Below are 27,471 nucleotides of genomic sequence, written 5' to 3'. Positions count from 1 at the left end.
CAAAATCACCAAAATTTAGTCTCTCAAAGGTCGATTTTCGATTTTTGGCTCGGACATACCCGTCACCTCGCAAACCTAGTACCCCCCCCCCCCGGGATCCAAATTCAGGCAACAACTACCAAGAAGTGGTATATTTACCCCCTAATTTGCCCACAGTGCCCTGATTACAGACAATGAAAACCACAAATAACTTTCCCATTGCTCCTACTACAAAATGATCCTTGTTTCAGTGGTCAGAAATAAAATTGGTACACCATAAAACCGCTTTATGGGTGAAATAGGTCCAAAAACGATAAAAATCGCCTAAAATGGGCATTTTTACCCCCTGGTTTGTCCATTTGCACCCTGGTTTTGTTAGTTTTAAGTCAGCATTGTAATCTTTCAGGATATATTACACGAAAATCAAGTTAAAACTATTTTTGATGACGTTTTAACCAAGATTAGTGGTGAAAATTGCTCAAATAAGGTAAAAACCCATAAAAATGGGCAATTTTACCCCCTGCAGCCCTGAAATAATACTAAATACTGTCTGTTTGAAATTTTTCTGATGTATTGCATCAAAGTCTATCATAACACCTAGTTTGTGTCTCATTAAAAGTTGTTTGGGTAGGTCCCAGACTTAAAAAGGGTCAAAATTTAGTTAAAATACCCAAATTTCCCCCTTTTTTCCCCAGGCAAACCTATAAAAATAATTTTTCACAAAAATTTTTTGCCGAAAATAATCATCAGCCTACCTTGAAACTTTTTGCAAAGTTTGAAAGCAATTGGTCAACTGATTGACTAGATACAGCAATTTATATCATCCCTGGAATGGCATTTTCCTTAACAAATCCTTACAAAGGGTAAAAAGTACCCCCTAAACTCGGGCCCAGTATGAAAAATTGACCAGGAGTTAGCTTTGGGGACCGACCATTTCCAAAACTAGGATAGTTGAGGACTCCAAAAATGTATAGTTTATCCTGTAGAATCTTGGGTTAAGCAAAATGCTATTTTTTGGGTTTGGCTCCCGGACTATAGACACAAGACTCCTCAACTCCTGGATGAGAAATAAAGCCACTTATTTCCGTTCCCTAAATGTGTGATCTGGTGGTTTTCACACACACGCTAGATTGAAAATAAAATTTATGATTTAATCCGTCATTCTAAATGCGGCGCAAAAAATGGCTTCACTTTTTCTTGCTTGGAGCAGCAATCTAATGGGGGGGGACCAACCGGGGCCTCTGAAAAATAGAGCGTAATAGACCTAGTTTATAAGAAGGCCGCTTTTACGCCACGTCACATTTGATTCCACAGCTGCACTGTTAGCCAATTATAGCATATATCCAAACCACAGAATGTATGAATCTTAACTTTTCCTCCTTATCAGTTATCAAAAGGATTCAAGCAATAAATTGTAGACACATGTCATTTCTGGAGACATTTGGACTATCTTCATAACGCAAGGTCGGTGAATACAAGTCAAGTAATAAATTGACAAAGTGATGATAAATATATAATAAGTTATTGACAATAAGAAATAGTCGTACATATATACATTCATATTTATGTTCCTCTGGTACTGTGTGTTGTATCATGAGATTATTCGATTTTATTAACCCGTTCACGAATCTCGTATCATCTCAGTATTCCAGTTCAGTTCTCTTAGTATAATTACGATATTCTCCAATGTATCTTTGACTTGATGAGTGACGGTTCTTTAATAACTTTATTGGTTTGTCGATCCGTTCTTTGATTCTTCTGAATAATTATAAATAACTTAGAGGACCCCTGAACTAATGAGCCTCTTCCCCTGGACTAAAAACCTACCTCCCTCGAGCTATAGGGGTCAGCCTTGTTCGCCAATCTGACTGATCTTTTGGTAGGAAAAAAAACCATGGGATGTTAATAATAAGTAATAAATCTGCTCGTTCTTCATTTCAGCTGGTTGATGAATGTCATCGTCCGTCGTATTGGAAGTTTATCATGAATAAAAAACAAAGTAATCATTAGCATAAGTAGCTCAAGTTAGAGAACGCAACCTTACGTTTGATGCGAGATGACACGAGTGATAACTTCTCCCCTTTTATGCGCATGCTCAATAATTCGCATGCCGGAACATTCGTCCGGAACCGATAAGATACTAGATTTCTGACTATTTTTCAAAACATCAGAAATCCCGCATCTTAACTTTTCCTCCTTATCAGTTATCAAAAGGATTCAAACAATAAATTGTAGACACATGTCATTTCTGGAGACATTTGGACTATCTTCGTAACGCGAGACACAAAAAGTAACTGAATAGTGTTCAAAATAAAGGGATTGACAATAATCAAGGTTAGTTTCTGTCCAGTGTTTTAAATTCCTAAGCTTTTTGACACGGAAAACCTTTTCTTTGGATTATCTTTAATGTAACGATTTCTAGTTTGATCTGATTTCCATCTTCCGTGTTTTGATATCATTCTATCAGAAACATTGTTATTTGCAGCTTCGGAGGCTCCACCTGACCTTAAGGAATGTAGGGCGTACTTTCTTTCATCAACTAACTTAGCAAGGTGGCTTTTAAAACAGGTCCATACCGTGGAATAAGAGACGCTATACTTTCCGATTGCGTTGTGGCCTATTTTCGTTTTGGCAAGACGACATATAAGGAAAGATTCTTCTTCTTTTTCCAACTTAGAAATTGAGAGATAATGCCTCAGCCAGTAGATTGGACAACACTTTGTATCAGTTTTGGAAATGTGTAGGATGTGACCTTCCCTAAGTTGATCCGTTTTTGAAGTCTCGATAAAATCTTAATTCCTTCATCCTCAAAAGTAATATCCTTTATCTTTAGGGCCAAAATTTCGCTAGTTCTCATGAAACCCGAAAATCCAAGTACGCAGATGAGAACGAAACGAAGATCCATCAGGTTCTTAGATTGGCCATATTCGTCAACAATTTGTTTCAGAAGCTCTGAATCCAAAGGCTCTTTTTGTCTGGATACTTATCCTCCCCCTCTTGCTATTATTCTTTTTCCTCCTTCTAAGGCTAACTTTACAAATGGATGATCTGTAGGCGATTCTAAACCCGAATTCAAATGACCCCATCTTATTGCTGAAATAGCTACGTCTAGAGTACCAATTTTTCCGTTATTGGACACTATGTCGTTCAAGTAAACCGCAACGTAGAAAGGCGTGGCCGGGCAGGGGCATATTTCGTCAAACTGTGCGGCCCAGGAGATCCATTTATTCCAGGCAGGCTTGTATTTTTGCAAAGTGGAATCGGCGTATGCTGATTTAACCAAGGTTGGAAGGGAGGATGCGATTGATTTAAGCTTGTTGTCTTTGATGTCATATAATTTTCGCCAAATTCCGAACATAAGGGATTCTACAAGTAACGAAAGAAAAAGGGGGAATAAAATTTTTAATCTCTCATACCTGATTCAATCTCTAACCGTTGATATCGTTCATCTTGCCTCACTGTGTACCTTTGACACCAGCGAACTGGCCAATACGTATATAATCAATGATTGTAATGCCTCACTGTGCACCTATGACACCTGTGGGCTGGCATGTGCCTAAACCAATCTCTGGTTCACCGGTCCTCGTAATCCTCAATTTTCGTGGTTCGTTCGTTCCTCATACCGTTCAATCTCCGTAGCTTCGTTCGTTTCTCGGCATCATGTAGAACATAAAAACAAGAAATTAGTTTTGTTAAATAATTATTTCGTCTTTCATTCCGAAAAATCAATAAGTAATGCCAAAGCATAAAATTTTTGCAAAGCCTTCAAAAACAGATTTTGTTCTAGAATAGTTGAAATAAAATGGATCCAAAACTAGAAAATGTTTGATAAAACTTTCAAAGTTTATACCGTCTCTTGTAAGTAATGGCCAAAAGTAAGAAGACTTGTCCATACCGGTACAAACAACACTCCTTTTGCTCTACACAACTTTAAGTGTTTTATAGCTTTTCCAATGAGATATGTTGGTGGACATAGCCAATTTAGCTCGTTTCCCCAGTGACTTACGAATGAATTAACCTCCTCTGTATTTGGACAAAAGTTCTTTGAGTTGAATCTCTCTGTTTTAGTGTTTTTATTGTCAGCGAATCTATCTATTGTAAAAACGCCATAAGTGTTTTGAATGTAGTTAAATGTCTCGTTATCAATAGACCAATTATCTGTGTCGAAGCTTTTTGAGATACTGTCAGCGATTTGATTTTTCTCTCTAGGGATCCATTGAGGATAAAGCCTGATGTTGTTACGAACGTTAATATTATAAATGTCAATTGCTAACTTTTGTAGATATTCTTTTGTACTGCCGGCATTAATTATTCTTGTTACATTTTCGTTATCAGAATTCCATTGAACTGCGTTATTTTTTAGCTTGTGAGCAAGAGATGATAAAACGTTTTTTACAGCAGAAAGCTCTCTATACGTGGAACTAGTGTTGGCTTCGAAGTTAGAGAAATTACCTTGAGCTATGACATTGTTTAACTTTTCGACTATAAAACCTCCATATGCGTATTGGCTTGCATCACTATAGCAGATCTTAGTAATTTCAGGAGACGTTTTAAATTCTAAGCCGTTCACCGCTGATAGATTAGATTTCCAAAAGGTAAGTTCCGATTTTACTTCTGTTGTTAATGGGCGATAGCTATCCCATGTACAACCTAACGAATTCTTATCGTCAATGAATTTATACATTTGTCTCGTAAAAAGTCTGGTCAAAGGGCCTATGGCGATAGACATGGCGATTATACGCCCTGCAAACTTTGCGATACTTCTTGTGGTGACGTAATCGAATCTCAAAATAGTATCTAAAAAACTCAAAACAGCTTTTAATTTTTTATTAGGGATGTACATACGCATGTCGTTGGTGTTAATCGTAAAGCCTAGCCATTCTTTTTCTATTTCAGGCTCCAAAGAAGACTTCTTGATGTTAATTGTTAGACCGGAGGACATAAGATCGGATACCATGCTATTACGTTGTACAATCATTAGCGACTTCGGATACCCAGCTGCGATTCCGTCATCAAGATACATAATCGACTTAATCCCTTGACCTCTCCATTTTTTCACTAATTGACGCATTAACTTTGTAAAGACCCAACATGCTGAACATAAACCGAAAGGTAACACTACAAAAACGAAGTATTTGGTTACGCCGTCGAACTCCCATGAGAAACCCAGATACGTATAAAAGTTAGCGTTAATTGGGACGTGGTGATAACCGCTCTTCAAGTCGAAAGTGATCATGAAATCATCAGAATCAATCAAATCGGAAGCCGTCTTAAGATTTTCGTATTTAAATTTATTCACTTGAATGTACTTATTAACGTTTCGAAGATCAAGAAAAAGCCTCAATTTATTATTTCTTTCTGCAACTGAAAGGGGGTTGACACAGTGGGGAATGTAATCGACTTCCTGTATACAATTATTTTTCAAAAGCTCTTTAATCGATTTTTCAGTGAATATGTGCTCTCTCTTACTGGACTTGTTGTTTCTGCTGTAGGCTGGGGGAGGCGTAGTAATGAATGGAAGACTGTAGCCGGTTTTGACGATGTCTAGAATAAAAGGTGGTGCATCTAGCTCCGATTCCTAAAATTTAGCAAATTTCTGAATCTTTCCTGCTACCGAGGCTTGTTCGTTTTCTTCGATTTCCCAATATCTCTCTGAACGTGTACAAAGTAAATGAAACATAACTCGATATATGATTTCAAATGTGAAACACACACAAAAAACAAATAAACCAGCTGCGCTGGAAAGTCAGCCCAAAATGCTTAGAAGACTTAGAATGATTAATAGGAAGTACAGATAAGAAATCTGGCTTTGTTAAAATCTGAGCAGCTTGAAAGAACGTAACTATTTGCTTGAAACGTTCAGAAGAAAACAGAGCAGTGCATAGTGGAATCCGTATCCAAAGCAGAAGTCGGTGAAAAAGATTTATTCCGTTGTTGTTATACTCTTTCCATGACAATAATAAAAGACCCAGATAGAAGAAATAGTCTACAAGTAGTATATAACTTTTAACATTATTCGAAGGAAAAAAATTCTTTGATATACTCACTTTCTCCATATATGCTTTCTCTATAACTAGCTCTCTTTATTCACAATGCAAAAGCATCTTTTATTAATTATTGGATATGACGATATATCTCTTCTTTTTTTCTTATTGTTAATTATAACGCTTCTTTTTATGTTATGTGTTTTTTTTTCTTTTCTTATTTTATCTTGCTAAGAAAAAATTATTTTCGCGCGCTAAATAATCCCGAAATCCTGTTTCCCGAAAATAATCCGAAATCGGAATTAAAAATGAAAGTCTTAACGACTACCAGCGGGAAAAAAATCGTCGAACCGATTTGAAGAGTCACCGGGGCTGACTAATAACAAATATATATAAGCTCAAAATGTCATAAGAAAAAACACAACTTGTTATTGTCTGTTTTGATCGTCTAATTACCGTCTCCTTTTTCGAGGTTTGGAATCTTAAGATTATTGTCTCTGGAGGATGGAAATGGACAGTGAAAAGAATAATGACCAACAGACTTGCAATTAAAGCAATAAATCGTTTCCATTTTCTTTCTGAGTGAATCTCCTTGATAAACATATGAACTTTTGTAGCTATTAGAATTCTCATTGCTCCTATCGTTTTGATATGGTGTAAATGTTGATGACGAATAAGGTCGAAATTTTTTGTTATTGTCAGAGTTCCCTCTATTTTTTGCGTGTTCTAATTTCGATTTAGAGTAGTCCTTTATAGCTTTCTTGAGACGCTTTTCCTCTTCTGTTCCCGAAACCAAATTGTCAGCAATAAAATGCTTCACGCAGCCCCATCCTTCCCTATCCGCTATCTTAACAATTTTCATTCGATAATTAACAAGCTCCTTACCCTCCTCTAATGCTTTTTTGGCGTCCTCTAGACGATTTTCGGTGATAGCTTCTTCAACATTCTCCATTGATTCTAATACTTGTTTGGCATGTTTGTACTGCTCTTCGTTTCCTGGTTTATTAAAAAATACTTGGTCGATTTTTCTTTTTCTTTCCAATTTCTTATTGAATTTTTCAATCGAGGTTTTCTGATGGTCTTTGAATTGGTTGAGAGCATCTTGTGTACCCCTTTTCAAAGTTGATAAATCACTGATGGCGTTCTGCAGTTGTTGAGTTAGTTGTTGAGTTGAAGCTTCTTGACTTTCAGATTCTGCCATTTTGGAACGCGACCTTACGTTTGATGCGAGATGACACGAGTGATAACTTCTCCCCTTTTATGCGCATGCTCAATAATTCGCATGCCGGAACATTCGTCCGGAACCGATAAGATACTAGATTTCTGACTATTTTTCAAAACATCAGAAATCCCGCAAATTGGGGGTAAAAGCGATGTAGATTTAATAAATGATATCTTGAAAAAAACTATTACTTAACGTGCAATGAATTATGATAATGGTCAACTAATGCATCAAGCATGTAATTTCAGTCGGAAAAAGAAAAATCCCCGTTAACTACATTTCGGTAAAAATACATATGATGATACAACTGACTTGATTAGTTCATATCATTTATTCTTCAAAATGAAATTTATGAATTTTCTTTACTTTAATACAAATAATGTTTTCAGAAAACGGGAGTATTTTCCACTCTCTAAGAATCTCCAAGAGAATCTCCATTTTACCAAAGACTTGAGCGACTGGGTATTTAAAGGAAAAAACTAAATGATTGGTGAAATTATAGTTATAGACCAGACCCGATCAATCGAACTTGTCGAACCAATCGAACAATCGAACTAATCGAACTCCATCGAACGATTAAAGTTCGATTAAAAAAATTAGTCGAACCTAATCGAACACTCACAATTTTTTGAAGCAATAGCAGTTCGATTAGTTCGGTCAGTAAAAAGTTCGATTAGTTCGATGATATTAAATCCTCATATCTTCCCTCGCTTGCAAAAACTTTGTCCTCTGGCACGCGATTGCCATTTCGACTGTTCCCGGACTTAACAGCTTGACGTTTATTGTACCCGGATATTTGTCTATCCGGAATAAAGTCCGTAGCCCCTCTGTTGCGATTTCGCGCGCGGCCGAGTGGCGGAATACTACGCCCCAACAAACCGCCTCTGGCGCTAAAAGGATACAGGAAAAGTATGTAATCCGTTGTCGGAAGTAATTTCCCGATTTACATTCCGAATTTGGCTTTGAAAAGAAGCTAATATACGGTGGCGGAGCAGCACAAACTTGCCGAACAAAATTGGTTTATCGAACTGATCGAACCGAAACCCATTGATCGAACTTAATCGAACACTCACAATCTTTCAAAAAATCTTAGAGTTCGATTAATTTTTTTAATCGAACTTTAATCGTTCGATGGAGTTCGATTAGTTCGATTGTTCGATTGGTTCGACAAGTTCGATTGATCGGGTCTGGTATAGAAAGCTAAACAAATTGGATGTAATTGCACTTGCAGGTATTTCATGTGAAATGACAAAAAGAGAAAACCTTTAAAATTACACAAATTCTCTAGGGAAAGAGTATCAGAAAATTTGTGGTGATGAACAAAAAAAAACAGTTTCTTCAAAAAGTAAAGGAGTGGGAATTTTTGAATTTGAATCCAAAGAATCATTTCCGATTTTCCCCTGTTCAATGAAAAGATGAGCGAGCGGGACATAAATTCAATTCTCCAACAAAATACCTACTAGAGTCAAATTTGAGTAAACTAGGTTAAATGATGGCGCTTGTAAAGAGTTCACGGTGCACTCAAATAATTATTTTTTCGGTAAAAAAGATTTACAAATCAGAAATAAGAAAAAGAAAAAAGAAAAGAATAATTAGAAGAAAGCTCATTTCGTATTCACAATATCAACCATAGCTTGTTCAATGTCTTCGAACTCAAATTGAAAACCAGACTCCAAAGTCCGTGTAGGTTTAATTCGTGACCCTTCCAATATAAATGGCGCACGATCTCGCCCGGTCATTAATTGAATCACGAAACTAGGTACCCACATAAAACTAGGTCGATTCAAGGCGGCACCAAAAGCACGCGAAAAGTCAGAAGAGTTGCATTGTCCAGGGCTAATAGCATTATAGAAGCCAGTCATGTTATCATTCTCAATAGCATGGACAAATATATTAGCAGTGTCTTTAATATGAATCCAAGGGAATTTCTGATCACCAGAGCCTACCGTTCCACCAAGACCAAGCCAAAACGGTAAATAAGATTGCTGTATAAAACCACCATCACGCCCAAGTACTAACCCGATTCGAACGCCCACGTGGCGGACATCAGTGACGTCACTAGGCAACATGGCGGATTTTTCCCAATCGTAACATAACTGTTGCCCATAGTTACCTTCTTTGCTTTCGGGCTGGTAATGATCGTCGTATGTTTTGTGATGACTCCGTGGATAGATCCCTTCAGCGTGTGCAGATACCCATACGGATGGTCGAGTTGTGGCTAAAATAAAGAAGTTCGGCTTACATACTTGCCATCCGCAATCGACTCATACCTTCTTTAATCAATTTTTTCCAAGCATAAAAAAGTTATTAGCAGGATTTACTTTATTTTGTAGTTTTCAGAGGTACGTTCCAAACTGCACAGTACTTACTAGGTTAAATTTATAAGTTTAAAGAATCCCCCCCTCGCCATTCATGAGGCAACTGAGAAAATTCTGACTTGTTCCAAGTGAGTTGGTAAAGCACAAGGGAAATATACACACGAATAAAATCCAACATCGGTTTTTGAATTTCATCAAAAAATAACTAAAAGTTCTTGTCACCTCCAAAGAAAATTAAATAAAGTTATGTTTTACCTTTGGTGACCAAATCAGTCAATAGTTGGTTAGTTCCAATCCGGCTATCGTAAATATCTTTCTTATAACTCGCATTCCAAAGACGGAAGGGATTCAAGATATATTCGCCTGATAGATTGACAAGAGCGTCACATTCAGGAAGCTTCTGTTCTTCTTTTAGTTCACTCCAACTCACTCTGTCAGCACCTACAGGATTTTTATCAAAGAATTATGGTCAGAATTCAAAGAAAGTGATCAGTGAATGTAAAGTTGACGCATTCGATCTTCAAGGGGAATTAGATTTTCATCGAATAAGGGAGCTTATTGAATAAGGGAGCGTCTTTTATGAGAGTTTCTTGTTGACGGGGACTTTAAATTTCATCGAATAAGGGAGACTATCGAATAGTAGAACGTCGAATTAGAGAGCGTCAACTGTGTGGAAAGGGGTCTGACCCCCCTTCTTTTTTATTTTGACTCAGACTACTCTAACAGGAAACTTCCTTTCGTGAAGACCAAATTTCATAACAGTGCTTGAAAATAATCTACAATATACATGTAGCCCCCTTTATAAACTACCCCCCCCCTTCCTTTCCTTGCTACCCCCCCCCCCCCGCCTTTTCATGAAAATTTCTGATGCCCCCTTCTTCATTTTTTTCGGAAGGGGGATTCTTAAAAAAAGGGGGGTCCGAACAATGAAAATATAATGGCGCCTACTTAGTAAAAAAGAAATTTTTCAATCAGTTTTTACCTTTTCGAAATGAACAGAAAAATAGAAAACAATAAAGTTACTTTTTCATTGGTATTTGCTTGCATTAACACTCGTGGTAAAAAAAAAATGTTTAACAAAATTAGTAGTAAATTACAAGTTGGATAAGCTCAGATAAAATACAACTGAATTTTTGTGACGAAGCGTGTAGCGTAAAACCCCCAGTGGCTGTTTATTCTGGAGGAAACATTATCTCCGAACCAATGGCATCCGTCACCCCGACCTTCGGAGGTTAAAGGTCTTCTCCCCTTTATGTACAAATATTTTACTAACGAAATTATTCCATCTGCAAGTGTTTGACCGTCAAATGTAAGAGATCATAAATTTAAATTATAATTATTATAATGGGCTTTTACGAGGTATGAGCTTCATAGCTTCAAAATGTTATCAATCTATTTGTAATTTTCGTTTAAGGAATACAAAATTCATTAACTCATTAACTTGATAAAACACATCCACGATTCCATGTTTGATAATAAGTTGTCGGTGGTGAATGTTGGTAAGAGCGTCAATCTCCAATGACCGGCGTTTGTTTTGGTAATCGATCGTCTTTTAGTATATTCTATTGTATTCCTTGGTGGTTGATCGTTGGTCCAGATAAGTGCATGAAATAGAAAACGAAATTGTTTGAATTTGCATGAGTTAACTTCTTTGAGTGAATGCAAGAGCGAGGATTTTCTCAATTTTTTGAACAGAATATAAAGGCTGAATAGCGCATGCATCTCATTATTACATAATGACGTGCATGCATAATTAAATGCATTTCCGTGCAAAACTGTCGAGAACCTGTTTTTCCAGCTTTTTTCAATCGCTGGAAACTTCGTTTCTCGACTATTTTTCCTTTTCGAAATGAACAGAAAAATAGAAAACAATAAAGTTACTTTTTCATTGGTATTTGCTTGCATTAAACACGAGAGAGAAAAAGAAAGAGGAAAAAACGACCATATTCTTTAAATATAATAAATGGGCATTTAAATTCCCAATGAACGTGAAACTCTAAATCTAGTTTCGGCTTTGTCTTTTATGTAAGTGTTCCTGCTGGTGTTTGAAGACCATCGACCATGTTTTGAGATAAGACGATCAGAAATACCGTTGTTCGCAGCCTCTGATGCTCCTCCTGACCTCAAGGAATGTAAACCGTATATGGTAGGGTCGGTCATTTTTGAGATATGTTCTTTGAATGTGCTTAGGGCTGTCGTGTAGGATATTGGGCGGTGGCTATGCACGTTGTGGCCTGTTTTCGTCTTGTATAGATGGCAAATCAAGTATGCTTCAGGCTTGTGTCTTAGCCCGGACAATGCTAGATACTTACGAAGCCAGTAGATCGGACAACACTCTGTATCTGTTTTACTAATAAAAACGATGTTACCTTCGCGTACTTGATCTGTTTTTGAAAAAGGTAAATAAACTGTTGCGCCAGACTGATCGAATGTTATTTCTTTCAACTGGATTTTCAGTATCTCACTGATTCTAAAAAACCCTGCGAATCCTAAAAGGACCATGATAAGGAAGCGAATATCGACCAAGTTAGTAGAGGTTGAATATTTCCGTACGAGATTTTTGATAAGATCTGAGGACAAGGGCTCCTTTCTGTGGCAATTTTTTAAGGGGGATCTCCTTTCTGCTATTATACGTTTACCGCCTTCGATTGCTAGTCTGACGAGCGGATGATTGGTCGGAGAATCAAATCCGGAATTCAAGTGGCCCCAACGGATACCCAAAATTGCTGCGGTTAGTGCACCTTCGGTCGCGAAAGAATTGGTAAGATCGTTTATGTAAATTGCGACGTAGATCGGATCGGTCGGTGGGGCAGCTAATCACTTCGTCAAAGGGGTCGGACCAGATTAACCATTTCTCCCAGGCTGGCTTGTACTTCCTTAGGGTAGATTTTGCATAGGCTGCTTCTAATAGTATGGGAAGGCTTTCAGCTTTTCGTTTCAAGTTTCTGTCCTTAATGTTCAGTAGTTTCTCTCTCAACCCTGGCGCGTCGCCGTGATCTGTTGGGAAAAAAGAAAATGAATAGTTTTTTGTTACCTTTGTAGTGATCATATCATGAAATGATAATGCAAATTGATAATCGTTGGAGAAAGCAGAGCTCCTTTAAACACGTTTGTACGGAGACATTGACGCCGAAACAGTGATGCACGGAGGCATTGTCACGGAAGCATATCTTTCACTTGGTTGCAATCATGGTAAACAGGCTTCCAATGAAGCGAGAAATGTCGTCAACATAAAACAGGAAAAAATACAATTGTTAAGGGAATTAGATGACAAAGAAGTTGTATTTATTTCAATAGGTTATTTCTTATTCTAACATATCGATGAACAAGGCTAAGGAATAAAATTTGGCAAAGCCATCAAAAACGCATTTAGTGTTGGAATAATTTACAAAGAAAGGATCTAGTACTAAAAACATTCTTACAAAAGGTTCAAATTGAAGACCGTTTGACGTCAGTAATGGCCAATAGTATGACGAAGGCCACAAGGGAACAAGCAATATTCCTTTACCTTTACAGTTTCTCAAGTGCTGAATAGTTTTACCTACTAGTGATATGGGAGGGCAAAGCCAATTAACCTCATTTTTTCCCCAATGACATGAAAATGCGTTGATTGCTGATGTCCCTGGGCAGTATTCACGAGAGTTGAATCTAGGGGATTTTTTGTTTAGGTTATCTGCAAATCTGTCGATTGTAATTTGTCCATAGTTTTTAATAATGTAATCGAAAGTCTCGTTGTCAATGGACCAATTATCTGTGTCGATCGATTTTGAAATTATATCGGCTGTTTCGTTTAACGCTCGAGGGATCCAAGTAGGATAAATTTCGATATTGTGTAGTAAACAAATGTTGAAAATATCAATTGCAATGTTTTGTAAGTGTTGTTTTGTACTACCTCGATTAATAATTTTACAGATATTGTCGCTGTCGGTAAACCACTCCACTGTCTCGTTTTCGAGTAATTGAGGAAAAGATAGCAGAATGTATTTAACTGCTGTTAGCTCACGAAATGTCGAACTTGTTTCCCTTTCGGTCTGGTCGAAATCTCCTTTTGCTATAATATTTCCAAACTTTTGTACGACGTAACCTCCGTAACCGGTACCGCTTGCGTCCGAAAAAATAATTCTGGTGATCTCAGGTTTCGTTTTTATTCTGAAAGTTTTTACTTTTTCTAGATTGTTGTACCAAAATTCGAGTTCTTGTAAAACGTTAAGACTCAAAAGACGCTTTTTGTCCCAGGAAAAACTTGATTCGACAAATTTGTAAATTTGTTTTGTGAATAAATACACGATCGGACCGATAGCTGGTGCCATAGCAATGAGATTGCCTGCTATTCTGGAAATTTTTCTTGCCGATAAGAATTCACTATTTAACGCCTCTGAAATTAGCTTGAGCACTTTTTGGATTTTTGGTGTTGGAACTTCAAATTCATGTTTGCTGTGTCTATAATGAATCCTAACCATGTTTTGTTTTTCTCTGGTTCAAGGCTAGATTTTTCGAAATTAACTGTTAGACCAGCGGATCGCATATCGTTGAGCATCAGGTCCCTTGTTTGTATTAAAGAGAAGTATGAATTGTCCCCTACGATACCGTCGTCTAAATACATAGCACATTTTATTCCTTTTGAACGCCATCTCTTGACTAATTGACGCATAAGCTTTGTAAAGACTAAGCATGCGATATTCAAGCCAAAAGGTAAAACTTTAAATACAAAAAATTGCATTTCGCTGTCAAATTCCCAAGCGAATCCTAGAAAAGTCTGAAATCTTAAGTTAATTGGTACGTGATGATACCCACTTTTGAGGTCAAAGGTAATTAGAAAATCGTCTTTATTAATCATCTCAGAAACCTGTTTTATATTTTCGTATGTGAATTTGTTTGGCTGAATGTGTTTGTTTACATGCCTGAGATCTAGTACTAGCCTAAGTTTGGAATTCCTTTCTGCAACGGTCAGCGGATTGATGCAATAAGGTGGCTCTGTCACTTTTTCAATACAACCGTTTTCTAAAAGCTTTTCAATACTATCTTTGACAAACTCTTGATTCTTTAAGCTAGATGCGTTGTTTTTGGCAAAAAATGGAGGAGGTTCCGATTCGAATGGTATTTTGTAGCCTTCCCGCACGATACCGAGGGCAAAATTCGACGCTTTCAATTCATTTTCCCAGAAGTTTGAAAATTCCTGAATTCTTCCGGCGACAGATAGACTTTCGGTAGATTGATCAAATTCCCAAAATCTCTCTGGAGTGGCAAAGTAAGAAAAAACTTTTCAAAAATGCGAAAAGTCGAAAAAAGAAAGAAAGTAAAATAAAAACAAATTTGATCAAGGTAAAATATCTCATTCGACGAATTGTCATGCGTTCATTAGCCAATACAAAGGCATAAATTATAAATCAGTGACATTCTTAAAAATCATAAACACGAATAATGGGCTTATGATGGCAATTTAAGAACACAACGTTAGTCATATGATAAAAATATATTATTATAGTCTAAAAATTCAGCAGATTGCGAGTGTTTGTTTTTAAAATTAATAACACGAATAAATTGTCTTTTTTGTAATGTCGATAAAGCATAACTCAATTATATAGTTTTTTTAACCGGATTTACTCCTAGTATTTGTTGAAGAAGGATTTTTATTAGTAGACGAAGACCTTGTTGTCGAGTAGGCAATCGAGGGTATTTGCGATGTGGTTGTAGAAGCTGAGGTAAAGGGGCAATGTGATAAATAATGGCCAACTCTCCTACATCCGTGACAAACTATATCGTCCATTCTATATTTTGAGTCTTGTTTTGATTTGGGCTTTTCTTTGTCGTCATCGAACCTGGCCTTTTTGAAAAGTTTAGTTTTTACTGATTCCGCGTTTTTTATAGCTCTCTTCAGTCTTTTTTCTTCTGCCTCCCCTGAAGTCAGTTCGTTAGCCTTAAATTCTTTCACAGTGAACCAGCCGTATGTATCAGCGATTCTCAAATGCTTCACCCTGGTTAGAATCAAATTCCTACCTTTTTCTAGATGATCTTTCATTGCTTGTACGTCGGCGGATTCCATGGCTTCTAAGGTGTCGTCAATAACCTCCAACACTTGTTGATTGTGTTTGAATTGATCGGTGTGGCCAGCTTTCGTAAATGTGATGTTGTCATTTAATCTCTGCTTATCCAATTTAGCTTTTAATTTTGAAAAATTTGTCGACTGGCTGTTGTTTGGTCGAGTGCCTGTTTGGCACGATTCTCAGCTTGTTGCATAGCTGGTTGCATTTCGTTGCGAACTAATTGTTGTATTATAACTTGCAGTTGATTGTAGTCTACGACATTCTGTTGTTGCTCAGCCATGTTGGTTTTCCTCTTCTCACAAGATACACGATGCTTTACAAAACACACACACACACACACACATATGTTAACTTCTTTGAGTGAATGCAAGAGCGAGGATTTTCTCAATTTTTTGAACAGAATATAAAGGCTGAATAGCGCATGCATCTCATTATTACATAATGACGTGCATGCATAATTAAATGCATTTCCGTGCAAAACTGTCGAGAACCTGTTTTTCCAGCTTTTTTCAATCGCTGGAAACTTCGTCAATCAGTTTTTACCTTTTGAACGTGAGATAAGTTGTACAGTGTGTCCACGCTGACGTAATGCTTTTTCAAGATGGCGCCCAACGAACCCAGTTCCTCCTCCAATCAAAACTTTCATTTTTAATCACGTGATATTGTTTTATATTTTGTTTTGTTTAACACTGAAAATAAACAAATGAGAAGAGTCTTAGACTATCTAATACATTTCAAGTTTATTAAATCAGGTTTGGAGCTCGTGTAAAGAAATACTAACTTTCACAAGAAAAAACTTTCATGGAATTCGACTAATGTTTGAAAAACTTGCATCACGAAAGTTAATTATCGCGTAATGCAAAAATTTACAAATTTACCACCCGCAAAGCTTTATTCCCTTAAAGTATATTTTGAGTCTTTGATAATACATGTATCAAGATCATTACTGAATATCAAAGATAGCCAGCTTTAGTAAAAATTCAAGCACAGAATGTCGTAATTGTGTGTATGTATGTATAGATGAATGGTAGGGTATACTATAAGGTTAACTAAAGTCATTTTCTTCTAATTTTATGTACAAAGAAAAAATGTTATTCACTTCCTGAATAAAAAAAATTTTGGACCTTAAAATTATGATAGCAATATTTATTATTTATAAATCAGTTGTAGAAAAAATATAACTCCATAAAGAAACTAATACACATGCGGAATGCTTATATCAGGCCTCACGAGGAATTTCTTTGGTACGTAATTAAATCAGTTCAGTCGGCAAGATAAAAAACAACACAGAAAAACTTTAAAAAACCTTCATCGACCATAAAGCATTGTCGAAATGTATATAACACTTAACAACTTATTTAATGGTCATCTATGGGTATTTTATCCAAAAATCATAAATTCTAAAATAATTGTTTTGAAGAACTACTAAAAAACAAGAGCACGATTGATACCAATATCTACATCAATATCCTTCAATATACCTTCCTGGTTGACTTGATCGTCGCTGAATATCCAAGTATTCCCCCAGACATCCATGGCTCCATAGCAAGGAAATTGGATGAGTAAACATTTTTACTATTAAATTAACCATTGATTCATTTCACATCTTTGAATGCCAGACAAATGACTGCTTTCTGATGTCCAATGTATTCTCTGATAGCTTCACTTTTATCAATATTCCAAAGCCGTCCATGATTACCTGAAGACGCTGTTATAATGTAATGTGAATCTTCAGAGAAAGAACAATCCCATACCCAACGTTGGCTCGAATCACCTAATGTCTTGTATAGTGAAAAATCCTTAGTTTTCCATAATTTCAAAGTACCGTCAGCCGATGTAGTTGCTAAGAGAGATGAATCAGGGCTGAATAAACATTTAAGTCCGTATGTTTTGTGAGCGGGAATTTTCTGTTTGGGATAGAATAAAGTACGTTCTTCTTTGTTTCCAGCTAAGCTCCAAATAAGACATGTTCCCTTATCGTTAATGCAAGCCATGTATTTCCCATCTTGACCGATTGCAACTGATTGAATGACAGCGTCTAAAGTTTGGAAGTAATTCTCGTAAATATTTCACAATATAACAATATAACTAGCGTTTTAATTAACGTGATACACATTCTTGTGTTTTGTTGGTACAAATTTTTTACTTTAAAACAGAATGTAGCCTTTTTGTTTACTAAAATCTCCAAAAACCTTCCTTTCTTATTTGATCCCCATTTGATTCCCCTCACTCCCACCCTCCAATTTTTGACTATCAAACACCCTAACTTTTCTCATGAACTAAAGGAAGTCTATAATTATGTTTTCAAATTAGTATGGAAACCTGTATCAGGAATAAGTTGTTCATTATGATGAGTCTTCAGATCCCACATATTGATAGCACCACTTTGGTCACCCACAATCAACTGTGTTTGGTTAGGATGCAACACCACTGAAGTGACAGGTGCCCCAACTTGAAACATATGCTGACATTGCAGATTCCGTGATCGCATGTCCCAGATTCGCACTGCTTTGTCTTCACCACCTGGAGAAAAAAGTTTGAGAATAAAAAAGTACACAAAAATAAAAACCACAGAAAAACTTAATATTAATGCTTGTTAAATAGAATGCTAAAATTTAGTAACATGAACAGAGTTTAATGATGGCTAACGTGACTAACTTGATACAAAGTAAAAGTTAAATGAAATACACTCCATGATATTTACAAAGTAGACTTCGTCCTATTAAAAAAGCTTGATAGTGAGTGGCCCTTTGTTGAAACAATTCCTCAGTTGTCTAAAAGCTGTTGAATTTCTTGAAGCATGCCACGTAAAATATTTGTATATTTTGTATATTATTATAATTTAGTCTACAGCAGTGCTCTGACAAACAAATGGAATCAGAAAAAGGCAGACAATCAGGTCAGACTTATCCTCTTTACCAGTAAACATCCATTTTCCTTTCTCTTGGAAACCAACAGCAGTAATATTCTTCGAAACTCCATCATAATTGATGACTGGGTTTGCATTACCAGATGGAATATCATACATCCTGATATGCTGGTATCCTGCTGCAGCCAAGAGTTGCCGGTCAGGTGTCACTTCCATTGCGTTGACTTGGGAATCTGAATGTTGCACTGTACGTAGACAAACACCACTGTGGGCTTGCCAGAATCTGATTGTGTGATCATATCCAGCTGTGGCTAAGATGACTTGATCCCCACCCATAGTGAGTTTGGGTTAAATGTATTTTTTTTCCTTATATTTATTTAATTTTCTGATCACTGAAAAGATACATAAAGAAACAACGATAGACAAATATCACAGCAGAAAGCAGTATAAAATGGGATTGGCTAGGAGTTTAATTCGGTTAAGCAACGTTGTCTAAGAGCTGACAAACTCAAAAAGCACAACCCTAAAGTCTAAACCTCCTCCTCCTAAAAGTCCCCTTGTGGAGTTAGGGTTAATCATATCAAAAACAGATATAAATATACCGGCGAAGAACTACTTCAGAGACATGTTATTTAGAATGAGATTAATATAGTTGATTGTGAGAAAAATGAAATCATTGGCAAGCCCTTCCAAAGATAAATGTAGAAAAAAAGCATCAAATATTTTCTGTTAAAAACATCATAGCATTTAAAAATTTTACTTAAAATAATTCGTAAATCATGACGATTTGAATCTTGGTAAATTTCTTTTTATCCTTTTGTGTATTTCTTTTCCTTTTCTTACTCATGTATTTATCTAATTTACCAGATGCTTTCAATTCTTTATACTTCTCAGCCAATTCAATCTTCTTTTTATCAGAATTCTTCAAATAGAAGGGTTTCTTGCCACCCTCAGTCTGTTCCGCCATCTCTTTTTTACGTTGTTTTGACATTTCACGACGTTTTGCTAGCTCTGCTTTCACTTTCGATTCTGTGTCCATTTTCTGTTTCAGTTTTAATAATTTCTCCTTTTCTTCAGTATTTTTCACCTTCCTCAGTTGCTTTTTGACAGATTCATACTCATTTTTCTTAATATCATCCACAAATGCGTACGATTTTTGAAACAGTTCCTCATTATATGCACCAGATAAATCGTTGAATCTAGGGTCCCTGGTACTCCTTTTCATATTTTTAACAACATGTCTAGGGCCATTAAAATTTCGTTTCTTAGATGACATCTATGGTGGCCTACAGAGACATTAGCGATATAATGAATTAGCTGATCGAAAAACAATAAAAAAGCGCAAGGAAATCGGGAAGGGGACGTGGCAGGTAAGGCAGGTCATAATTCGGTGCAGGAAGGCAGGGCAGGGGGACTTCAGGGCAGGGGGAGGGCAGGGGAAAGGCCGGGAAGGCATTTCAAGGGCAGGGAATAAGGCATGGGCAGGGCAGGGATTTCAGGGCTAAGGGCAGGGCAAGGGCATGGGCAATTCATTCAAGGTCAAGGTAAGGGAATTGTTATTTCATGTCAGTTTAATTTCATTTCAATTTCATTTCAGGGGGTCATTTCAAGGGAATTTCATTTCAAGGCATTTCTTCAGTCATTTCAATTTCATTTAATTTCAAGTTCAATCAATTGCAGGGCATTTCATGGCAATTTCATTCAAGGCAGTTCAGTCATTTGCATTTCATTTCATTCATTCAGTTCATTTTCATTTCATTTCAATTTGAATTTCAATTTCATTTTCAAAATTCATTTCGATTTCATTTAATTTCATTTCATTTTTCATTTTAATTCATTTTTAATTTCACTTTCAATTCATCATTCATTTCATTTCATTTCAGGTCATTTCTTTCATTTCAATTTCATTTCAATTTCATTTTAATTTCATTTCAATTTCAATTTCATTTTAAATTCATTTCAATTTCATTTTGATTTCATTTTAATTTCATTTCAATTTCATTTCAATTTCATTTCATTTCATTTTAATTTTATTTCATTTTAATTTCATTTCAATTTCATTTCAATTTCATTTTAATTTCATTTCAATTTCATTTTAATTTCAAATTAAATTCAAAATGAATTGAAAAAAAAATCACTTCATGGCCGAGAAGGACAATAAGGGCAAAGGCGTGGACGAGAAGGACATTAAATGCCCGAGAAGGACATTAACCTTTTTTATTTCAATCTCAAATTGAATTCAAAATGAATTGAAAAAAAATCGCTTCATGGCCGAGAAGGACAATAAGGGCAAAGACGTGGACGAGAAGGACATTAACCTTTTTATTTCAATCTCAAATTAAATTCAAAATTAATTGAAGAAAAAAAATCACTTCATGGCCGAGAAGGACAATAAGGGCAAAGACGTGGACGAGAAGGACATTAATCTTTTTTATTTCAATCTCAAATTAAATTCAAAATTAATTGAAAAAAAATCACTTCATGGCCGAGAAGGACAATAAGGGCAAAGACGTGGACGAGAAGGACATTAACCTTTTTTATTTCAATTTCAAATTAAATTCATAATGAATTGAAAAAAAAGGGGATGAGCTGGAGTTTTTACAAGATACTTCACTGATTGGTCATTTGAAGTGATAGAGATGACACGTTCTTTAGAAAAAGTAATAAGATTCTTTTATTACATCTTAACTTAACGACCAACCAAATCAAATAAGAGCTTGTAAAAACTCCAGCTTGTCCAAAAAAAAGATCACATCATGGGCGAGAAAGACAATAAATAAGGGCAAAAACGTGGACGAGAAAAATGTTAGATTTCTGGGAAGAGGACTATAAATTAATTATCATCTAGACTTGAAATGAGCCCATTTTGAGGAGTTGGATGTTGTTACTGGTGCTTCTGCAAGTCTAATGGAGTTGATAGTTCAGCTGATGGTGGAGTCGACTGTTCTAGTGAGTCTAATGGATTCGATGGTCCTAGTGACTCTGATGCTAGAGTTAATCGCTCTGGTGAATAGAGTCTGCTTGAAATAGTATTTTAACTGATCTAACAGAGAACTAGGACAAATTTAAGTTTAATCAAAGCATTCAAAGCGTTCTGTTTCCTCTTCAGAAGGACTTTGCTCTTAATATACATAAGTCTCGCCTAGAAATCTTAATGCATTTTCCAGAAGCTAAACAGAAAATCTTAGAGGGATAGTCAGATGATTCTATGATAATGAGAAAAACTTTAAAAGGTACTTTAGGGGAAAAAACTTTCGAGTGGACAAATTCCCGAAATTTTTTGCATTTCACTTCAAAGAAAATTAATGACCAAAGTTTTTAGGAATATTATTTTTTTTCGTGAGAATAATCACTCTCGAATCAGGTTTTCAGAACTTTTCACGGATTTGCCCAAAATTCGCGAAAATCGCGAAAGTTTTTTTCCCCTGAAAATAATATTATCAAAAAGGACGTACAGCCTAATTAAAACTGGACTAGTTAATTTAGACTTTTTCATCCCATTTCTTTTTCCAAAATAATTCCAATAAAAAGTTTCCAATTAAACAAACTAATCCAAAACAAAAGAATACAATATGGCATAATTCTAAACAAACCATATACATTAAAAATTTTATAAAAGAATTGATTCGGTGAAAATTTGTTTTCCTACAATCAAGGTTGAAATATATTGAGAATTTTGGTTATTTTAACGTTTTTCAAGATTTAAAGTTCCGGCGAGAAAGTCGATTTGGGCCATCTCTTTAATTTAATCGAATATTTCAATTTGGGAGGGGTTGACAGACTTCCAGGCTAAATTCTGAGCCTTATTGGACTATTTTTGAACTTTTAGATCCTCAGATCCTAAGGTCCTCAGGTCCTAAGTCTAGCATTAAAACACAGAGTTAAAACTCGATTGTGGTTTAAAAACTTCCCGGTGGATTTTCCTTTTTTCTCAAATATTACGACCTTGATTGTATTATGCATCTTATCAAATTCTTCACCAGCCCAGCCCTCTCTGATGACGTCAAAAAATAATTTTTAAAAGACTTAATAATAGCTTGATTATTGCGTTTTTATTATTTCTAACTCTAAGACAAATTGCCTGTCAAAAAAGTTAAAAGTCAATCGTCTGTTTGCCCAAACTTTTACCAAAGTTCATTGAATTGTGCCAAATAATCTCTTTTCAGTTTGATGAACTCCTCACTGGCATTTTCTGGTTTTATATTGTCCACAACACCCAAGATTGTTTCGAAAGACTGCTTACGATTCTCTTCTATGTAGTCTGGTAGGTCTAGTACTGACGTTTCGTCTGCAACTATCGTTAGTTGATCATCATTTAGAAGCGTTTTGAAATTTTCCGACTCGAACTCTTCGGGATGCTCATGTATAAATTCTGGGATGCCTGTCGGAAGGCTTTTGTTTTCCTGTTTCCTTCCTCGCTGGTGGTTCCAAACAGTTTCTCGAAATACGTCTAGCTCTCTTTGTATCACTGGAATATACACAAATGCCAACATGTCACTGAAATAGACAAACAGTAAAATTAGAAAAAGTAGAAATTTCTCAAATCCTTTGTGTGAATTTTACGATGTAAGTATGTTTTTAGTTATTTTTTAACTAGCTTGTGAAGTTCATCGTATTACACGACGGTGTTATCTATGCAGTTTGTCCGAAGCAAAATTCAAGTTATATCAATGAAGTATAAGCCCGAAGGGCTAGAAGTCAATCTCCTTGGTAGGATTTGAAGCCAACAAATCCTACCAAAGTTGCGCGGCCTTGAGCGGCTCGCCTGGTTTTTATACAAATGACAGATTGAAACTAAAATTTACCACTAAATTTGGAAAAAAAATATCAATCGTAAACAAAGGAATTGTTAGATTCAATCTGTCGTCAAAAACGCGACGCATTTTTTAAGGCTTCGCTTTTTCTTGCCTGAGAAAGGTTAGAGATTAAACTCTAGCCCTTCGGGCTTTGAACTCAATGAGTTATATATTTCATGTTTTATTATAAGCATATGAATTTGATAAACAGACTCGGTTATGTTTAGCCATACTTTTTTATTAAGCTCAAGATTTTGACCAGCACTTACTGTTTTTGATAAATGTTTAAATCGCCTTGCAAAACCAGGGGGGGGGGGCACTTAAGGTAATTGACCTTCCGAACGTGCGGAAACGAAAAATCAGTAAAAATTGTTATTTGAAGTACCAAAAATTTAGAAGAAAAAAAATGCATTGTACGGATGTATTGTTAACCAACATTTTAGCCAAATTTTATCTGCACTGTAAGGGTAGGATTTTTGGATTTTAGAACAACATTTTTGTCCTAGCATACTGTTGTTTTTAGATCGAATGTCCGAGTGATCAATGCAAGTGGCGTGGTGAGGGCCAAAGTCAATTAAAAAAAAATGGTCATTTTGGAATATGGCGCACCCAATTTTTTCCTCAGATGCTGCTTATTCCCAAGTGTTTTCCCCTATGCAATAATTTCGATTAAATTGGAGTAGCATTTTCATGCATGGAAAAGAAGACACCGCTGACTGCCAAAGCAAAAAGTCTTAACATTGTGAAGGTGAAAATCTTGGAAAACAGGAAACGCCATTAACCATTAGCAAGACAAGTTAAATTATCAACCACCTCGCAGAGGCTTAGCCAGGCAGCGATAACTTCAAATTAGCCTATCATCTCGGAATATCAGCTAATTAGCCCAGAATAAGCAAATTAGCCTATTTCATACAGGCTAATTAGCCCATAATGAAGAAAAATTAGATTTTTGAGCCAAATACTAATAGTCGCATTCTATAAATCCTCAGATTAATTTCTAATCACTCAATTAATGTATATCCCAAATATTATCCCTTAATCAGTTCCAGAATAGGAGATATTCAATTTTTCTAACTGCGCATGCGCCGAGCATGCGCAGTATAAAAACTGCGACATTTTTCGCGGAAAATATTTTTTTGCACAAGGTACAAGATCAGAAAATTAGCCTATTATCAGTTAGTTAGCCTATCAGCTAGTTTTTTTAAAATACATCTTTTCTGGGAGCTGAACACAAAAGATTTTTAAGTGGAGAATGTTCTTTGAAACATAAAAGATTTGTTTTTAGTGAAAAAAAGATGCGACTATTAGTATTTGGCTCAAAATTCTAATTTTTCTTCGTTGTGGGCTAATTAGCCTGTATGAAATAGGCTAATTTGCTTATTCTAGGCTAATTAGCTGATATTCCGAGATGATAGGCTAATTTGAAGTTATCCCTGCCTGTTAGCCACGAATTTTCGGTTAGGGAGGGGGGCGATATTTGGATTTTTTTTTGACCGTTTTGATGGGTAATTTAAAAAAAAAAATTCCACGTTAGCGCCACTTAAATTTTTGCTCTAAAATTGCTTAAAACAGTCTAAAATAGGCCTTGAAGAGGTCGCAATCCCACGAAGGCAGTTTTTATAGCTTTTTTCATTTCGAATAAACTCCAGTCGTTAATGTAGTGCCACAAATTTTTTTAACAGGACAGCAAAGTCTCTCAAAATCAAAGCCATTCTAATATATCTTAGAGGTAGGAATTTAAGCGCATATTAATTTTTGCACACAAAGAAAGAAAAAATAATATTACAATATGCACGTACCGATCCAATTGATCTGTTTGATCATAATGCCCATATTCTAAGAGATACGCTAATTGCTCTTTGAAGAAAGTTCCCAACCGATGGTGCAATTCACGCCACCATCTCTCTATTTTATTTGCAGTGGAGGGTCCATATTTAACACATTCCTCTACAATCGTATCCAAATCGCCATGGGTTCCAGCGAGCTCGTGTAAACGGCAATGAATCGCTGTCAGTGTGTCAGTCTCGGTCCCTCTATCGACCCTGAGTGAGTATGGTAGCTCTAGGTGAAAAATTCAAAATATATAAATCCTGAAAAGATTACAATAGAATCCCACAGGTACAAATAGAGTCAGTGCATTTTTGAGCGACAATTCTTGAGAATTTAAATATTTCTTTGAAAAACAGAGTTTTCAAAAACTTTTAAAATTTTGAATTTTGTCTTTGAAGTATGAGAAGTTTTGTCTGGAAAGTTATAGCTTCAGCCCCTGCATAGGAGAAAGCAGACATTGATCTAGAGATAAAAAACTATGCTAAAGTGAACTTTTTCGTTAGATAGCTGGTAATTGTAAATACTGAAACTAGCATCACGGAAATTTACCTGATGCTGACAAAAGTTTAAAAAGGCTGTAACTTTTGATAGCATTTGAATTGGATAGCGATTTTGTGCTCGTTGTAAAGATACCGTTGAGTGGTATATCATTTGAGATCAAAGATTCATCCCTTTTTGAAAATAAGAATTATAGAACAATTGTGCAAGAAGCTGATTTTTTCTTCTCATTTTGCGGAAAAGGGTCTGTACCCCTCCCTTAAAAATACACCTCTCCCCTATTGGGTATCCCCTTTTTTCAGAAATGTCTTTACCCCCTGGTAAAAATGACTTTTCATCAATCCATACTAGTAAAAGCTCAAAATTTACACTATTTTAAAGATGGTGTTTTCACACCATTTCATAAAATTCTAAGACTTTTAAAGACCCTACAAGTCACTTTCGTCATTGTTTTGATAGACTTGAGTAAAAATTTGTAGCATTTGATTTACATTTTCCTGTAAACCTCCTTCTAGCTCCATCATTTCCCTTTATTTTACAAACTTTTTTTTCATTTTTTCAAGGTCTCTACTATACTTCTTCAATTCTATCAAAAGTTACAGCCTCATTTAACTTCACTGTAAGTTTTTTTGGGATACACTTTCTTAAAATTTCATTGAATGATTTTACTTTGCATCTAGATTTGAAGTTTTCCGGCTCTCATCTCAGTGAACAAGCCAAGCAAGCAGTACATAAAATTTGTTAGTATCAAAACATGAATATAGATTGCCATAATGTAAAAGATACCTTTATTCTCTATGAGGTATTCCAAGTAATGATATCCGGTAACCATTGGATCATTGTTGCTTGTCCATATCTTTAAGAACATGATCTTTCCGCTGAACGTATCTTGACCACCATAAATACACAGAGGAAATGTCGATTTTTGGTACCCACATAGTTTGTCATGGCCATCAAGAGAGAAACAATAGTTCGAGCCCTGAGTACAATTGAAGGAGGAAGAAATATATAGTTTTGTAAAAAAGTTATCGACATAAAGCTTGAGCAAAAGAAATTCCTCAACTTCAGCTATCATTTCATTGCATAGTGTTCACAACAGGCCTCTAATTCTGGTTAGTATTCAAAATCAATCAGGGGTGCAATCAAAAATAAAGAAGGGGTACAAACCCATCATCACACAGGAAAGCAAACAAACTAAAACATAACTTTTAACAATGCCAAAATATTATTTTCAAAAATCAACAAAATATCAATCACTATAATAGCAAAACTGGGTAGATTACTCACTGGAGAGATGAATCGCCTATTTCTTCTTCTCCTCTTAGGAATGCCAACACCTCCACGACTCTCTAAGCCTTCTGGGTCAAGTTCTTTCATTACCTCGTACACCATATCACGAGGGACTTTCAGCGAGTGTACTTCACGTATCTTTTGAGACATGGATCTATAACCCAATTTGCTTCCAGGACCTTCCAATTCATTCGAAACTGCTTCAATGACATCATCTATATTGGCATTTGTATTAGTACATTTAATGGTGAAATGTTTCAGTCTGTCTCTCAAAGATGATAACGACCATGAATACTGACTAAATTCTTTCTTTACAACTACCAATATCTCAGCTCTTTTGTATGTGCGGGTCACCAATTCATCAAGTCTGCTTTTAAGCAGCAAATCATCTTTCCAATCTGCATTTCTTATTCTGTTCATTTCTAAATCTGAAACATAAAAATTGAAATGAAGCATAAATCTTTAAATCTAAATCAGCACCCCTTTATTCCAGGTACATGTTTGCGGACCAGCCAAACTTTTTCATGATCCTTAAGGCCTAATTGATTACAGTATCTAAAAAAATTAATATGTACAACGGAGGAATCTTTTTGTGGTAAAATATGAAAAATAAATGATAAATATATATTCTGACACACTAT

At 35.8% G+C, this 27,471-nt stretch overlaps 4 protein-coding genes across 4 annotated transcripts; all 4 read right to left on the bottom strand.

Annotated features, from left to right (window-relative positions):
* Positions 1–8,401: 8,401 nt before the first annotated feature.
* Positions 8,402–16,252, bottom strand: LOC136812765 (epimerase family protein SDR39U1-like). The gene is made up of 3 exons (XM_067069288.1): positions 16,091–16,252; positions 9,759–9,944; positions 8,402–9,403 (listed from the first exon to the last, which is right to left on the bottom strand). Exons 1-3 carry the CDS (start codon positions 16,191–16,193, stop codon positions 8,790–8,792), a joined length of 903 nt encoding a protein of 300 aa, XP_066925389.1. The 5' UTR covers positions 16,194–16,252; the 3' UTR covers positions 8,402–8,789.
* A 250-nt stretch (positions 16,253–16,502) lies between these two features.
* Positions 16,503–18,807, bottom strand: LOC136812764 (target of rapamycin complex subunit lst8-like). Its single transcript, XM_067069287.1, has 3 exons — positions 18,467–18,807; positions 17,870–18,070; positions 16,503–17,585 (listed from the first exon to the last, which is right to left on the bottom strand). The coding sequence occupies exons 1-3, from the start codon at positions 18,750–18,752 to the stop codon at positions 17,143–17,145; spliced, it is 930 nt and encodes a 309-aa protein (XP_066925388.1). The 5' UTR covers positions 18,753–18,807; the 3' UTR covers positions 16,503–17,142.
* A 369-nt stretch (positions 18,808–19,176) lies between these two features.
* Positions 19,177–19,641, bottom strand: LOC136812712 (ribosomal RNA processing protein 36 homolog). The gene has a single exon (XM_067069237.1). The coding sequence runs from the start codon at positions 19,639–19,641 to the stop codon at positions 19,177–19,179; it is 465 nt and encodes a 154-aa protein (XP_066925338.1).
* A 2,389-nt stretch (positions 19,642–22,030) lies between these two features.
* Positions 22,031–27,259, bottom strand: LOC136812762 (uncharacterized). Its single transcript, XM_067069286.1, has 4 exons — positions 26,828–27,259; positions 26,327–26,519; positions 25,012–25,273; positions 22,031–22,913 (listed from the first exon to the last, which is right to left on the bottom strand). The coding sequence occupies exons 1-4, from the start codon at positions 27,248–27,250 to the stop codon at positions 22,541–22,543; spliced, it is 1,251 nt and encodes a 416-aa protein (XP_066925387.1). The 5' UTR covers positions 27,251–27,259; the 3' UTR covers positions 22,031–22,540.
* Positions 27,260–27,471: the final 212 nt, after the last annotated feature.

This window comes from Clytia hemisphaerica, unplaced genomic scaffold, assembly GCF_902728285.1.
Source record: "Clytia hemisphaerica strain Z4C2 unplaced genomic scaffold, Clytia hemisphaerica genome assembly, whole genome shotgun sequence".
Lineage (NCBI taxonomy): Eukaryota > Metazoa > Cnidaria > Hydrozoa > Leptothecata > Clytiidae > Clytia > Clytia hemisphaerica.
The sequence above is the reverse complement of the archived record's forward strand: the minus strand, read 5'-3'. Positions and strand labels throughout refer to the sequence as shown.

What these genes read in the sequence shown, in the direction of transcription:
- LOC136812765 (XM_067069288.1), bottom strand. Translation starts at nt 16,193, where the DNA reads ATGAAAGTTTTGATTGGAGGAGGAACTGGGTTCGTTGGGCGCCATCTT. An exon ending in ACTTATCTCACGTTCAAAAG is followed by an intron (nt 9,945 to 16,090) that starts GTAAAAACTGAT and finishes AAAATCCTGTAG; the next exon opens with GTGCTGACAGAGTGAGTTGG. An exon ending in GACTGATTTGGTCACCAAAG is followed by an intron (nt 9,404 to 9,758) that starts GTAAAACATAAC and finishes TCTTTATTTTAG; the next exon opens with CCACAACTCGACCATCCGTA.
- LOC136812764 (XM_067069287.1), bottom strand. Translation starts at nt 18,752, where the DNA reads ATGGGTGGGGATCAAGTCATCTTAGCCACAGCTGGATATGATCACACA. An exon ending in AGGAAAATGGATGTTTACTG is followed by an intron (nt 18,071 to 18,466) that starts GTAAAGAGGATA and finishes TTTTTTCTCCAG; the next exon opens with GTGGTGAAGACAAAGCAGTG. An exon ending in ACAACTTATTCCTGATACAG is followed by an intron (nt 17,586 to 17,869) that starts GTTTCCATACTA and finishes TCCAAACTTTAG; the next exon opens with ACGCTGTCATTCAATCAGTT.
- LOC136812712 (XM_067069237.1), bottom strand. Translation starts at nt 19,641, where the DNA reads ATGAAAAGGAGTACCAGGGACCCTAGATTCAACGATTTATCTGGTGCA.
- LOC136812762 (XM_067069286.1), bottom strand. Translation starts at nt 27,250, where the DNA reads ATGAACAGAATAAGAAATGCAGATTGGAAAGATGATTTGCTGCTTAAA. An exon ending in ATACCTCATAGAGAATAAAG is followed by an intron (nt 25,274 to 26,326) that starts GTATCTTTTACA and finishes TTTTTCACCTAG; the next exon opens with AGCTACCATACTCACTCAGG. An exon ending in CAAACAGATCAATTGGATCG is followed by an intron (nt 22,914 to 25,011) that starts GTACGTGCATAT and finishes TGTCTATTTCAG; the next exon opens with TGACATGTTGGCATTTGTGT.